The sequence below is a fragment of the Candoia aspera genome, chromosome 1, assembly GCF_035149785.1.
Source record: "Candoia aspera isolate rCanAsp1 chromosome 1, rCanAsp1.hap2, whole genome shotgun sequence".
Taxonomy (NCBI): Eukaryota; Metazoa; Chordata; class Lepidosauria; order Squamata; family Boidae; genus Candoia; species Candoia aspera.
This window is the reverse complement of record NC_086153.1, coordinates 210,112,124-210,128,743: the sequence shown is the minus strand read 5'-3', so window position 1 is coordinate 210,128,743 and position 16,620 is coordinate 210,112,124. Positions and strand designations below refer to the sequence as shown.

Genomic DNA, 16,620 nt, shown 5'->3' with positions numbered 1-16,620 from the left:
CAAACATAGCAGGATCAAAATAAAGCACTTATGTTAACTGAATAAATAATTATAAATAAAACTGAATCACCCTAAAATAAGGTATTCCATTTATCAAATTCTGATCCCCCATCTGAATATATCAGATATATTGTGTCTCACATTTAGACCACTCTTATACATATATAGTATGTGTATGTATGTATGTATGTGTACATACACATACACACACTCACACATACATCTTCCCCTCTCTCCTTCTAAACAGAAGCTGGGAAAGGAAAGGAAAGGAAAGGAAAGGAAAGGAAAGGAAAGGAAAGGAAAGGAAAGGAAAGGAAAGGAAAGGAAGCAAGAGGGAAAATATAATTCATTTGGAAAGGGAAGAGAAAGAGAAAAAGGGAACCAACCCGGATAGAGATGAGAAGGGAATAAGTAATTTGATAGGAAAGGAAAGGAAAGAAACCGAAGCCCTGACTGAGAATTACAAAAAAAAAAAAAAAGTTAAATTCACCAGCCCCTCCCAAATAACTGGTAACCTACCAGCTATTCATCAAAGACATATAGTTGATGCCTGCAACCAACTATACTGGCACACATTCACTGTTGGTCTTCTTCCTAGACAAAATAAGAAGACCCTGCTCACTCACACCTGACCCCCTGCTATTCAAAAGCATTTATTTGGGGAAAAACAATATTTCTACTTGATAACCATCCAATTACCTGGCTAAACATTCTTGAAACTGAATATTTTGTCAATCATGACTGCCCTTCTCTCAGAGTTTATTGAATCGAAGAAGTTTTCTGATGAATATTTCATTATTTTCATGCTCTCACATTAAACTACTTACAGTCAGTCTGGTGACTTCACAGTGAAGATCAGGCGAGTTGTTAAAGCCAAGTCCAAGCACTTGGATTTTGCTGCAGTTGGAAACTCTTACATCACAGAAGCCACCATTGAGTAGATCTGTAATCTCCACAGAATGCTCTAATATGGAAATAAATATGTGACAATCAACTAATTATGTATTTGTATTTAGTAATTTACAGTAATTTTTTACTGCACCATTTGGTCAGACTTCTGGTGGTTCACAATTCAAATCAGGTGAGAAGTAAAAACAACAACAGAAGAAACAATACTATGGTTGCCCAAACACTCAACTAACCATCTAAAACTGAATGGCTGCTCAAAAATAATTGTTATACCTAACTTGTAGAAGGGTAATAGGGAGGGTGCCCAGTGATCCAAGAAGGGAAAGTATTCCAAAGCATGGAGGACACCCCAGAGAAGAACTGCCTTTGGGCCCACACTCTTAGTATTCATGCAGGGATGGGATCCCCAGCAACTGCTCCTTGCATGAGAAGGTGAACCAGGAAGAATTCATCTAGAAGATACTGTGGAACCAAGTCATATAGGCTTTCAATTTCAAAACCAGGATTTTGAAATGGAACCAGAAGCTTGTTGGCAACCATTGCAATGACCAAAGGATAGATATAACATTAAAATAGTGATTCTACCTATTAGTAACCTGTCCACTGCATTTTCTACCAACTGAAACTTCCAAATCATTTTCAAAGACAGACCCAAGTAGAATGTGTTACAGAAATTTAGGCATGTGGTGACATGTGCTCGAGTCACTATTGCCAAGGCATCCTAGTCCAAATAAGTTTGCAACTAGCACATGAACTTCAGCTGGGGAAAGGGTCTTATGGCCACAGCTTCCACCTGTTGTTCAGCAAAAGCCATGAATCCATGAGGATCCCCTGGGTGCAGACCACTTCATCTAAGGGGAGAGTGATCCTGTCTAGAGTTAATATATGTGTGCAAATACAGTACATTTATGCTTTCTGATTATTTTATAAAGAAAATCTTTATCTACAAGCTTTAGTTGCAGATCCATTTTGTCTAAAATACTAGCTTTTTCTTTCCTATGTCAAAAAGTCAAGCACCAATCTTAAATAGAAATTTCTGGGAAAAAGCAATAGGAAAAACAGGCACTGAAAACATGAATTGGCATTTTTCTTATATTTTATGTAGCAACTGAAGCCATCTGGTGAGAAAAGTGTTTCTCATTACAGTGAATGTTGTTAAATTCATAAGATTATTCTGTTCAAGGCTGATGAGGGACTTATGAAAATTCTTCTTATATCTGCTCTTTTTAATGGTCTTACGATTGCAGTGATTCCATAAATATGGAATAAATTGTCTGTATAAATGTGGAATAATGTGTCTGAAGGACTAGACTATATTTCTATTTCTGGGAATATTCCTTCAAGCTGCTTTCATGTTATGAAATGTCTTTCTGAAGGGGAGGGTGTTGTGATGGATCTCGGTGGTGCTGTTGGTTCTTAGGAAGGAGGGAGCACAATCCAGGGAGATAAGAGAAGGCACAGCCCAGGGGGCAATAGTGGGAAAAGGAAGAGGTTCAGGGTAGCCCTGCCCTACAGTCTCCCAGGTTATTACCCCTTAGGTTAGTTAGAGCAGCTTTAGTCTGGCAAGATTCTGTCTTCATGGTGTGATCAAATTAAGAACTGGAGTTGATTGCACTGACTCTTTGTTGTTCTTTGGCTGGGCCTGACACTTCATGAGCTATCCATTTTAACTTCATGGGTCACTTGTGAATTACCACAGATACGAACACTAGCAAAATCTGTGAGAATTCTGCCAAGAAACATCATCCCACTTAGTGTGCAAACTGTATCATTCTGATGTCTCATCAGTCTGTAGCAAATAAGCATGGCATTCATTTCTCAATATGGACAGTAGATCAGACCACTGAATATACCATACAAGGTGCAGTTGTATATAGTTTTCAAATTTCTACAAAATTATCTTACAAAATGAACAATGCTGCATTAAAATGTTAACCAAGCACAAGGCAAAAACAACACAGAACATACGTAACTCCTTGATTTTATTTTTTTTTTGTTACAGCAATAGTACAGCTTTTAAGCTATTATTTAAAATATTTCTATACCACCTATTACTCAAAACATCCTAGGTGCTTTCTATGCAGAAGGTTCAGTCATAAGAATGATCTTAAATAGCAAGGCAGGGTTGATTCTCTTCCTGATAGCTTAGAAATCTACGGTTTATAAAATGGTATAGACAATAGTTGGCTAGACAAACAGATGACTTTAGTTTCATGTAGTGAGAAACAGTTTCATATTTTCATAACAGATACCTGCACCCAGCTAAGTAATTATTAAAGCAGCCACTATAATCTTATGCTCACCACATAAGTAGGAACAAAACTCCCACATTTATCATCAGTATGATCTATGACTGTGCTGACTGTGAATTTAGGAGATGTAGTGCAAGCTTCCAGTTGGGTGAAGGTGGGTTAAAATGTTTGATGGAATGATTTATGGAGTATAATTTGATTCATTAAAGTTTACTGAATAATAACAATAATGCTAAATATGGGTCTGCAAGCACTGAACTAGGGTATGAAATAGTCTATTGGATCATAACAGAATGATGTACCCAAAATGTCACTAACAAATGAAATATTTAACTATTCATGAAATTCTTTGTTCTTGCATGTTATTTTATTCTATCATATAGCATGAAAATTAATACAACGACAATGATTTGAATCACCAATTCTCTTTTTTTCCTCTTTTAGGAAGCAGGGAGATTGAAATTGGGAGCAAGCATGGGGGAATGTCCAGATTTCTTTCCCCTGAAGTGTAATCAGCATGTAATATGGTGGTACCTTTGCAGTCATGGTGATTATGCATCAATTGGCTGTTGCAGCCACACAAAATCATACTACTGAGCCAAAGCAGGCCCCTCTTTACTCCTTCCTACATTCATAAATAAGTGTTTAAGGGAGAGCTCCAAGAAAAAAGAAATCACTAGCAAATAACATAAAAGGATTCTGGGAAGAATCCTAACAACTACTTGAAAAGAAAACATCCTATATTCCTTGCCGTAATTCAGACCCTTGTATTTGGTGATGCTATATCAGTAAACATCAGGCTGAAGAAAAGACGATGATGTTAGTGTCATGAATTCCTTGTGTGCAACCAAAATAAATAGACTTCTGAAAAGTGACCAAAAAAAGTTGAAAAAAGAAGTCACTACACAGATATTCTAGATAATGGGAGTATGATTTTACCTATATAAATCTACTTCAGGAATATATACATTGATAAAGATATTTGACTTAAGAATATTTTCATGATTTGAGAGAAAATATTTTATGAAAAGTTGTCTGTTCATAAATACCTATCAAACGTAAGGCATGAACTCTTGAGTATATATTAGATCAGGAAGGATATTTAAGATTAATAGAACCTAAAAACCTGGTTCTGCCGCCTTGCTTGGGGTGGGAGGGGCACCAGTTCATCCTGGGGGTGGCTATTATAGATCTCTCCCCAACCAACAAGAACTTCGCTGCTGAATTTTATATTTTCTATTGTATATTTATTTGATTTTATAGAGTATTTATATTGTAATTTATGTGTTTTAACTTTGATTGTAAACCACCCAGAGTCCCCTTTTGGGGGGAGAAGGGCAGTGATGGAAATTTGAAATATAAATAAATAAATAAATATTTTTTAAAAAATTAATGCTGAAACCACTTCAGCTATTCAAGATGGACTGTTGGATCACATAGCCTTAAAAAACAGTTAAGCCTTAATGTAGAAATGTTAGTCATTTAACTGTATGAATAACTGTGCACACGAAACTAATTTTTGTACATTTTTGACAGTTCTGTAACAGATCTGTGGTTAGTAAAAAGAGAGAAAGACATTTTTTGTCTCAGACATTTTTAAAAGAAAGATGCTGTACATTTAAGATCCTAGGAATATACATGTCTCCAGGGAAGTTTAGTGGTTTTTTAAAAACACTGAATGTTTCCAGTAGCTGTTCAATTAGTGGCGTTATTAAAACAGAGATTCCAAAAAGGATTTTTCAATATAGAGCAACTCTTCACAAGTGAAACTAGATTGCTGTGATTTAATTCCCCTATTCATTTGAAAATTAGCTTTAATGTACATTCTTTTTCATTTACTTAAAACCCAGTGCGTTTGTGCAGTATTTTGGATTCAAATGGAAAAAGGTGCTTCAGAATACAGTGGCACTCATACAGTTCCTGTCGGCAACTACTTACATCTGTATCTTTTTGTGTGGCTGATATATTCAATATAGAAATTCCCTTTTCACCCCTATGGATGGTCTGTGTCTTCCTCAACCTCAGGTCCTTTACCAGAGGCCTGGGAGTTTGAGGGTTCTGCGCAGTATCTTAGCTGTTCCTAGCACTGCACTCTTCTGGACAGAGAGCTCTGATGTTGCTCCTGGGATCTGTTGGAGCCACCCTCCCAGCTTGGGGGTCACAGCCCCAAGTGCCCGTACCACCACTGGGACCACCTTTCCACATCCCCTCTAGTTCCTCCTTCAGGCCTGGTTCCTCTCCAGCTTCTCATACTCCTTCTTCCTGATGTTGCTGTCACTTGGCACCACTACATCTATCACCACCACTGTCTTCTGGTCCTTGTGTACTACCACAATGTCTGGTAGCTAGTTTATCCATGATCTTTTGCCTCATATCAGCTGCTGTGCTCTGTAATGGAAGGGGTGGCAGTGACGTTCCAGGTTCAGGTGTTGGGACAGATGGGTCCAAAAAGCAAAAGTTTTGCTTTACTGCTGGAAAATATTTCTGTTTTTCCCTATTTTCAGTCAGGTTTGTGATAAATGAAACAGAAGTATTAACAGTGCATTGAAACAATACTGTATCTACAAATGGATATTTTCTGCTTACCAACACTCATCAATTAGTTCAGTAGTCGTGTAATGCACAATACTATTAGGAAAACAGGATGAGCAGTTTTGATAAATGATAGGGAGTGCTAAAAATAAAAGCTTCACTGTGTTTTTCATGAGATTGTAATAGCCCTTCCCATTGTTCCCTACAATTGTCCAATTTTTTTTTTAATTTGTAAATCACAGCCTGCAATAACCTGTAAGTCCTGATGAACTACTGTATTTCAAACAATGACTGCGATTACTGAGATTCTGTTCCCACCAACTACTAATTCACTGACTTCTTTAAACTTCTAATGCAGTGTTTCCCCACCATGGCAATTTCTAGATGTGGGGAGAATTCTGGGAGTTGAAATCTATACATCAGGCTGAGAAACACTGTTTTAATTTGAAGTTGCAAACCATAATATCCCAGTGTCCCTTTTATTTCTCAAAAGAGGATAGATCCACTGTACTGATGAATGAAATTCTGGTTTTCAGAACAGTGGTACTACTGTATTAGCACTGGATCACCAGACAATGGTCTAAGGCTCCACAGCCTGGAGGTCTCAAATATAGTGCCATGCAAACTTGTTAAAAAGATATCAGCATAGACTTATTCTGCCAGTTTCTAAATCACTACTGCTACTACTACTACTACTACTACTACTGTCTTTCCTTTCCTCTAGAGTCCCTTTGAGGTTCTGAGCATGAGTGCAGCTTTGTTCCTTAGTACATCAAAATATTTTGAGAAACAAAGGGATGATAAAAAGATGCCAGTGCCACTGCCTGATAAGTAACCCTGGTAAGGAGAGACATAGAAGATAGAAAGTATATTTGTGAGGAGGGTTATGTGTGAAAGAACAACAGTTTTAGTGAAGGAAAAGAAGAGAGGAAGATAAACTGGGGATGGAGGCCCAGGAATGTATTTATAAGGTCCCATAGACTAAATAATCCTGACAGCACACTGGCTAGAAAAAGCACTCCTACCAGTCATTAATATAAAAGGGAAGCAATTTTCCTTAGATTCTAATTCTTCTTATGTCTCCCACACTCACAGACCTAAATTTGCCCTGGAGATTTGGAAGAAAGAAAGGGCATGCTTGGATTCAACTCAGTCTTCCTCAGCCTGGTGTCCCAGGATTCCAAATCAATAGACTGATTTAGGATTCTGTGCATTGGGAAGGCTGTTTTGGTTGAAAACAATTTGATTCCATTTATACAACATTTTGTTTTGTTTTGTTCTGTTTTCTTTTAAATGTCAGTAGGTACCTCAATAGGTAGCAGCACCTGGGTGACTTGGTGTAGTCTTGGAAGCTAAGCCAAATAAGCCTGGTTAGTAATTGGATAGGGGACTACTCGGGAATACCAGGGCTATAAGCTACACAGAAAAAAAAAAAAAAAAAAAAACATCCCTGAAGAAGGCAGGTGTAATGACTGCATTACTCAGCTTGCCATTAAATTTGATTCATAATTAATTAGGTTAGAAATATCTTTAATGGAGCGTAGTACACAGTGAAAAAGTTGTGAATAAAGGTTCCCACATTTTCCCCAAGTTAAACAGTCCAGTGAGCTCAACCCCCTCCCCTTTGGCATGCAGCCCACCTTTTGTGCCAGTCAGTTCAGTTCCCTGCAGATGTCTCCAATGGCTCGGCAGCTTTACCTTGGATGCCAGAGATAGCCCAAACAAGATGTTTTCACACGCCTGGCATGTCCCCCTCCTACTTCTGCTGACTCACAAATCCTGACACATGTTAACTCCAATCATGCATGCGAATCCAATCAGATGTTCTGTGAACATTTGATCGGAGAGCATGACAGCAGGTGCTAGCTACTTCCATACTGTTGCTAAGAAAACTACATGGCCATGGCCATAGAATTACCAGGTGTCAAGCTTGACTTGAAGGAGGCTTTACATTTAAAGTTCAGTAGTCAGCGGTATAACAAATTTAAATAAATTATGCTTGTTTTATTCTATGTGAATTATATAAAATGACATACAAATAAATAGGAGATTATTAACTAAAGCCTAATATAAGGTATATATTTACATGTATTTATTTCAGTGCGGCATAAAACCTAACTGACAACTCTCAACAATTCAACTGTCAGGAAGCCAGTATTGGAGCAGCCCAAATACAAGATACCCTGCAATAATAGGAACAAATTGAGCACACAGCAATAAGCACTACGAAGTTAAATTGGGACTTAGTGAATTTCTGTCTTTCCTTGTCAAAGCTGACAAAGGCAGGTAACCAATACTGGCACCTGCTGAATGCTAAAAATTAGCCCATACTATGTTCAGTCTACTGTATGGATATATTCTGAAAACAGGCATACAGGTTTTATTGGGATTTGTCACTGCTACTTTCTTGGCCTTTCCACCAATATTTCTAACAAATTAGTGGAATGTTATTTATCTCATTTGTGGACTGCAGAAGTGGAGTGTCAATAAACCCTTTCCATGCACTGTGATTGTGGACACTGTTTAATGGTTTTAGGAGTTGCTTCCAGTGCCCAATGAGGCTGAACAGGGTTAAAAGTATAGATGTGATGGCCAATTGTATAATGAAGCCTCTTGCTAGTTGGACCTGCCTGAAACTTGTCCTTGATAGCTTCAGCAACTGCAGGGCTGTTACTATAACCATTGCCCTTTTCCAGTGAGTTGAACTTGAATACACCAAATTAACATAGTTATCATGCTCAAGCCCACCTTAAATTTATCCTAAAATGCCACTGGAACACAAGTAAGAGTGAACAATCTGGGATAGGGTTAAACAATAAGAATTATTCTATTAAAACTCTTCCCAAAATTTTCTAAAATGTGGAATCTATTATACTTCCAGTTGAGGAGCATGATAAAACATTGTTTTTGTTTATTTGTTCAGTCACTTGTGACTCTTCGTGACTTCATGGCTCAGCCCACACCAGAGCTTCCTGTTGGTTGTCACCACCCCCAGCTCCCCCAAGGTCGAATCTGTCAGCTCTAGAATATCATCCATCCATCTTGTCCTTGGTCGGCCCCTCTTCCTTTTGCCTTCCACTCTCCCTAGCATCAGCATCTTCTCCAGGGTATCCTGTCTTCTCATTATGTGGCCACAGCATCTATCTTCCTTCGCTCAGCCTTCCTTATGGTTCAGCTCTTGCAGCCATATGTTATTATGGGGAATACCATTGCTTTAACTATGCAGACCTTTGTTGTCAGTGTGATGTCTCTGCTCTTAACTATTTTATCAAGATTTATCATTGCTCTCCTCCCAAGAATTAAACATCTTCTGATTTCCTGGTTGCAGGCAGCGTCTGCAGTAATCTTTGCACCTAGAAATACAAAGTCTGTCACTGCCTCTACATTTTCTCCCTCTATTTGCCAGTTATCAATCAAGCTGGTTGCCATAATCTTGGTTTTCTTTTTTTGAGGTTTAAGCTTTTGCACTTTCTTCTTTCACCTTCGTCATGAGGCTCCTCAGTTCCTCCTTGCTTTCAGCCATCAAAGTGGTATCATCTGCATATCTGAGATTGTTAATGTTTCTTCCAGTGATCTTAACCCCAGCCTTGGAAACATCCAGCCCAGCACATCACATGATGTGTTCTGCATACAAGTTGAATAGGTCGGGTGAGAGTATACAGCCCTGCCGTACTCCTTTCCCAATCTTAAACCAGTCTGTTGTTCCGTGGTCTGTTCTTACTGTTGCTACTTGGTCGTTATACAGATTCCTCAGGAGGCAGACAAGATGACTTGGTATCCCCATACCACTAAGAACTTGCCACAATTTGTTATGGTCCACACAGTCAAAGGCTTTAGAATAGTCAATAAAACAGAAATAGATGTTTTTCTGAAACTCCCTGGCTTTTTCCATTATCCAGCATATATTGGCAATTGTATGGAAATGTATATAAATAAAGGAAATGTATAATACAAATTGGCAATTTGTAACATACATTTGCTTTATTCTTATCAATTACTTCCAACCTACCCTTTTTCAGAAAGTCTACAGGATATGTTGTTTTAAAATTTTCCTTTTCCCTAAACTAAGCACACACCACAAGAAACTGAGGGAGAATATAAGAAACAGGATTCTAATATACTACATCGTTTTTCCTCTACATATGTTACTTGGGAATTGGAGGAGAGGCAATCTAGCATATTTAGAGAACACCAGGATGGGAAAATCTGGCATGCAGCAATATTTAAACACTGCTTCCTATCCACCCCATTCATGGAATACATTCAAGTATTGTTCCATAGCCACTGATTGATTATGTGTCATGAAGTCAGTGTTAATTCTTAGTGACCACTTAGTGGCTTTTCTCCAGGACAATCTACAGGTAGTCCTCATTTAAACAACTACAACTGGGATTGGCAACTCAGTTGGTAGTTGATGTGGCACTAAGTGGAAAATCATATGATTGCAACTGTGCTTACAATTATACTTCAGCTTTCCTTTTTCTCCACTCCCCCATTTTTTGGAATGCTCACCCCAGCACTGGGATAATTAGCAAGAAGAGAATTAATGTTTGGATTTACATTCATTGGAGAGGAAGGGATTACAAGAGAGTAAGCAGGCACACAGTGGGGAATACACATTGAAAGGAATGTGCTAACACTAGCTGTTTGCCTAGCACGCTTGAGGCTCCTAGGCAAATGATCAGTTGTAAGGGAGGCTCCTAGCTTGAATACACAAGACTGGGATATCATAGTGGTTACATTGCACTCAGGTAGTCCCTTAAATGCTGGAAACTTGCAGCTCCAGGGATACCTGGTGCTGGTCAGCTTTGGCAACAGGAGCTGGGCTACACAGTAGCAAGGCCATTCTATCCAAGACCAATCTTCTCAATGGCATGCTTGTGGGCTGAGTCAATAGGTTCTCCAGCTCAGCTTTCTGGGACTCAGTCAACAGTGGTGAGGCCTGATTCACCACTGGTGCCAGAGCCCAGTATCAGGTTTGTCTGGTGTCTCACCCTGCTTCTTTGCTTTCTGCCACAACGATTCATAGGCCATGGACATGACTTTTTTAAAAAAATTCTCTCATTTTTAGAAAAGCTTTTGATTCAAGGTTGTACACTTGATTGTCTTCTTTCTATCCTATAGCTGGCTCTTAACTTCACCTCTGTACCTTGATTGTTACCTGCTATCAGTGGATCAACTCTTCCAGTATGTTCTTGTTCATTTACTATCACTGTGGTAGTTAAGTGGGTATATTACTCACTATTTCTTAATATAGTGGGTAATATAACCTCCCAGAGTCCCCCTTTTTGGGGGAGATGGGTGGTGATATAAATTTGAACAATGAATGAATGAATGATATTAAAAGAACTTACTCTGAGGCACAAATCAGAGATTACACCTGCAAGCCTTGACTATAACTTTCTATTTGGGAAATTCATCCCACTTAGTATCTCTAAGTAGTAGTTTGCACTCTATCTGTGATTCTTATTGCCCATAATAAACCCACCCTGTTACAGGGAGCGCATCAAAATCTTGACCTGAACTTCCAGCTGGATATCCTTAGTGTTATAATTGCAGTTCAAATTACATATGTAGCATGTTGTGCACTATTAAATAGATTAACTGCTGGCCTCCAAAGTTCAGAAATTAGCTGCTACTCTAGGTTTCAACTTTTTCCTTGAATTTTTGGAAATGGTTTTCCTTTATGAAACATCAGTTTCCTCCTATTCTTCCTTTGCCTCATCTACATCAGATGATTCAGGGCAAGACAGCTGAGCATACTGAGGACCTCCTGATAATGGGTTGCATGCACTCTGCCTAAAACCCATTGCATCACAGAATTCTTGCAGTTATAGTCTGGAATAAATTTTTAGAAGAGTAGACAACTTTGTGAAATAGTGAGTGTTTTTGGAATTTGGAGAATGTGTCATAAATATTCTCATAAATTTGCTACCATGTTGTGCAAGGTCACTCACAAAACACCACTGACCAGACAGTAAACACATGAGGTTGCTCCTCACCATTCTTAACTACCTGTGATACTATCACCTAACTGCTTTTGCCTTTTCTCTGCAAACTAGCTATGGCTTATAGTCATCCACTATATTTCTAAAAAATGTTTTGGGGGATTTTATGGATTTCAGAGACATTCTGGGAAAATGATACTGAAGACTGGCATTTTGTTTTGGATCATAATAGTTTTTTTTCCCCTGCTCCCAGTTGCCCCTCACTGTACAATTAGATAGATCAGAGAACATGGCATGCATCAAGGGATATATTGAATTGTGAATGAACTATGCCTTCCAGAGCATACTGAGGAAGTCAAATGATTAACCCAAGCAAGCATGATACATTCATGTGCGCACACGCACACACACACACACACACTGAAAAACAGAGCTTCTGAGATTATTTACACCTAAATTCCCCCAAGGTCAGCTGGCCCCAACCTTGATGGCCTTCCTGAAAGGCCTGAAGATGTGGCTTTGCTATCTGGCCTGGGGAATCAGAGAGTGGTATGGAGCCCATAAAATAGCTGCACTGTTCTTGAATTATTGTGCTCTTCTGATGACTACATTGTATGGTTTTTAATTGTCAATTGTTTTAACATTTTGTATTGTTTGTATGGTTGTTTTATTTTATTTTTATTTTTTTAGCATTGTTTGTGTTTTAACTGTAAGCTGCCCAGAGTCACAAATGTGAGATGGGCGGCTATATAAATTGAATGAATGAATAAACAAACAAACAAACAACACTTCTCACCCAGGCATTAGGCCAATGTGTTGGTACTGCCTGTATCATTGTATATATTGTATGCAGGGCTCCTTCACCAAGGTACATGGTGGAACAGTCAAGAGCCCCTTTTCCATGGAGGAGCTATATGCATCCATATATACAATACCAAGAAGGGGGGATGGCAAGGCTAACCTGAGTAGTGCTATTCACATGTTCTTAAAATAAAGGCCAGTGGGTAGTTTATTTGAACTCCCACATCCCTACAGGATATTTTTGCCAACATCACTGCGGTGGCCAAAAGGGCTATCATTACTTTAGCATTGATAACTGAACCTGAAAGGTTTTGTCTTTTCTACAAGGCAAAAGATTTGTGTTGTCCCTTGAACATAGATTTCTTATTCAAGCTTCATAGAGATGTGGACAACATAACTGGCTTAGTGAACAGAGTTATATATTGTTCCATGTCTGCAACATAGACTTGCAACAAAATTAGAGAGTGAGCAAAGATCTGATTAGGTTGGAAACAGAGACTTCATACTTAACTCACTGTGCTTGAATAAGAAAGCAGTAGGTTGCTTAAATGAAATCATGCTACTCAATTATTGCCATTCTAAGAACCAGTAGAATTGACTGTTTTAAATAACTGCTGCTTAGTTTCCAATTTTGAAAGCTACATAAATACATGATTGTTTACATAAAGGGATCATATATTCATTCTGATACAGGACAAATGGTTTCTTATAAATAATTTCACACAAACAATCTCATTATTTGCAGATGAATTATCATTGTGGGTGTGTTTCTTGTTTTGAAACTGAACAGGCAGCATATTTGTGTTTTAAGAAAATTCTTATGAGTTACATTTGGATTTTTTTTCTTTTCAGTGATTTAAATATGTTAGGTCCAAAACTCTTTTACATGACAGCATATACTGTAGTTCACGAATACTCTGCCTGTAAAACCTTCCCTATTGGCCTTTAGGGAACATTTTTTTTTAATCTGTTCAATTGTGTCCGATTCTTCAAGACTGCCTGGAGAAATCCCTGCAGTTTCCTTGGCAAGGTTTTTCACAAGTGGTTTGCCCTTGCCTGCTTCCTAGGGCTGAGAGAGAGTGATTGGCCCAAGGTCACCCAGCTGGCTTTGGGCCTAAGGTGGGACTAGAACTCACAGTCTCCTGGTTCCTAGCCTGGTGCTTAACCACTACACCAGACTGGCTCTCACCTTAGGAAACTATTAAAAGCCAGATTATTGCACAGCGTTTTCATGATTTTGTTGACTTAATTTATTTTACCCTTTTTGTTATTTTATTCTCTTTTTTAAATTGCCATTTATGTTAGTATTCTACACAGATGTTTAAATTTTTATTTCATTGTATTCATTGTAAGCCTCTGAGAATCAATTGATATGGCAGGGTATAAATTCAATGAATAAATAAATAAACAAACAAGAAGATGCAGATTTCTGAAATGTAATCTTTAACATACAGTATATTTTCTCACTGACAAATTTGATAAATAAATAAATAAATAAATAAATAAATAAAATACTTGATACACAGATTTGTTTTCTCTATTTTGCAAAACAGAAAAAAAAACCCACACACCTAATCACAGGCTAATCTCCAGTATATGACTTTTTACAGGTATAGTATAGCTCACAAGTCATATAATCTCTGAAGTCCCTTTTTTGATATCCTTTCTAAATTTGGTTTATATTGACTTTTGGATATATCATACTAAACAAACAGCTGCAAACCAATACTGTTTGTGCTTTGGATAGAATGGAGACTAATACAATAAAACAATGGCACTACTGTTTTTTTATTGTTGTTCTTCGAAAAGTTCATATTTATTTCAACTGCTCTAGAAAAATAAAAGCTAAAATTGCAGTGCATAAGTCCTCATTCTCTGTTGTTTTGATTTAGAGATATGCATGTCAGAAAAAAGGTCTAGGTTTCATCTTACTAGACCTATTATTCATTTCTATTACAGGATTAGTAGCATGTATCTGTGAGGTCAAACTTACACTTGCTTTCCAATTCAGATTTATTTATTTGTATGTTTGATTTATATAGCTGCTGCTTGGCACAGCATACATCTTCAGTAAACAGCAATTAAGTGCATACAAAAATAACACAACACAGTGAACCAGTAATACAAACAAAGCCTGAAACACAAGGACGTTAAATGCCAGGAAAAATTCAGCCAATGGGATCACTCTCTGACTCAGTGCCTGGGGTAAGACTTTGTCCTTTAATGCATTTTGAAAGGCAAGCAGGGTCAGGGCCAAGTGAATCTCAGGAGGGAGCTGTTCCAAAGGGATATTTCCAGGTCCTGCCAGTAACATTGCGTCAGCAGTTGGAGCCAGTGCATGCCAATCCGGTCAGTTCTTATTGGACAGGCAGAAATAATTGGAGATAGATGGTCCTGCAAAAAAAACCCAGCCCTGCTAACCCTGGCTCATAGCAGCGAAGCTTCCTTCTCTTTTTAAAGGCACTCTGCCTAGGAAGTCCCTGTACATAACCATGTTAGGTCTTGGGTTTCAGAAATAGTGGCAAGAAAACTGTACCGTAAGTTGTAAACCACATCTATTCTGCCCAGATAGAAAGCAACATCAGGGCAACCTTGGTGGATCCCAGAATGTTAAAGAGGGGTGTGTTCTGGTTGGCATTGGGATGGGAGACCATCTGGGAGGTCCAGAGCTACAAGTTTGGTAGGGAAGTTGAAAAACTGTCATATTGTTGCCTAGAAAACTACTAATCCATGCGTTGTGCCCACAGATTCAATAGAAATTGAGCTCAACTTATAGGTGACCTTGCCTTTTTGGTAGGAAGCATACTGGTACTTGTCAAATCCACTGACTTGTCAAATCCAATGCCTTCAGAATAGAATGCAATTAGGACTGAAACCTGAGATGTTCTGTTCCCTTCAAAGTGCTATATGGACACTAACTGTAGTAGAATATCATTAAAAAAATATGAACTGCTGTTACAATCCAACAAAAAGCTACGTTTCTATAAGCCAATTGGTTCTGGCAAATGTCTTCATAAATTTTCCTATTTTTAAAATATGTTTTTATCCTGGCTTTATTATTTTTATCCTGTTTATGATTTATATTAATTACCTTTCAAGGCATACTACTCTCCTATTTACAAAATAACTATTCATGACTTAAACCAACTGCACTAAATCACCATTCACAAGAAAAAGTAGCATTTCCTATTAAGCTATTCTTTTTAATGATAGTAAATTCAAATGGTTGATTGACATCTGAACTGAAGCGCAAAGAAAACAAGGATGTATCATCATATTCATATGATAAAAGCCTCAAAATTTGGAAGACCCAACTTTAACACAAATGGGGGTGCAAAATAAATCTCATAAGAAGACTAAGAATATTCAGTGGCCTTGAGGAGCCATCACAGGCTATATACCATTTGAAAAGAAAAAAAAATAAAAATGGATGGGGCAGGGAGCAAATTGACCTGCTTGAGTTTCTTACAACTTTTAATAACCTGGAAAGTTCATGGCTGGATAAAAGATAGAAAAGGAGGTTAGGGGATAAGAATGCAACCTGGAGTATTCATGAATATTATACTGTTATTCATTATTCAAGCATTAATGAGTAATACCATATAAGGGGGGGGGTACATGATTCACTGCACATTATGTTCTGGTTCAATAAACTTAATATGTATGCTAACTGAAGTAACAGAAAAGTATAAAAAGTTTGAACTGTGATTGAATCATTAAGAAGAGCTTTCTCTCTCTTCTGTCTCTCTCCCCCACCTTCCTTTTAAGGTTGATCTGTTATATGGTGACCTGTGGTGAGACAGCTCTGGCAGAAGAACTAGATATCTTTTTAAAGTGGAAAGTATAGGGCAACAGTGCGAATGGACAGTGCGATTTATACTGAAGTCTTGTGAAATGTTAGGTTATGGTAGAATCAGTAACAAAATACTTTCCTTGTTAAAAGAACTATTGCAATAAATGTCTGAAGGAACAGTAATACAATGACATTGGTAAAGATAGTGAAGACAGGTAGGTACAGAAAGACAAACAATGATAGGTACAGAAATACAAACATTTTTTTTTTCCAAAATATCTCTGAACTCAGAAGGAGTCTCCAGTCTTGAATAGGGATGCTAAATGATGCCAATGGACAGATAATAACTTAAGAAGATCAAACAGACATACTGTAGAAGGAGTAT

General features: G+C 37.9%; 1 protein-coding gene across 1 annotated transcript in view; it reads right to left on the bottom strand.

The window, feature by feature from the left end:
• The window catches only part of VWDE (von Willebrand factor D and EGF domains), a 221,349-nt gene that overhangs the window by 141,431 nt on the left and 63,298 nt on the right, over positions 1-16,620 (bottom strand). Inside the window, exon 13 of the mRNA XM_063307665.1 lies at positions 828-964. Within this exon, the coding sequence (XP_063163735.1) occupies positions 828-964 (137 nt within the window). The remainder of the gene's footprint in view (positions 1-827; positions 965-16,620) is intronic.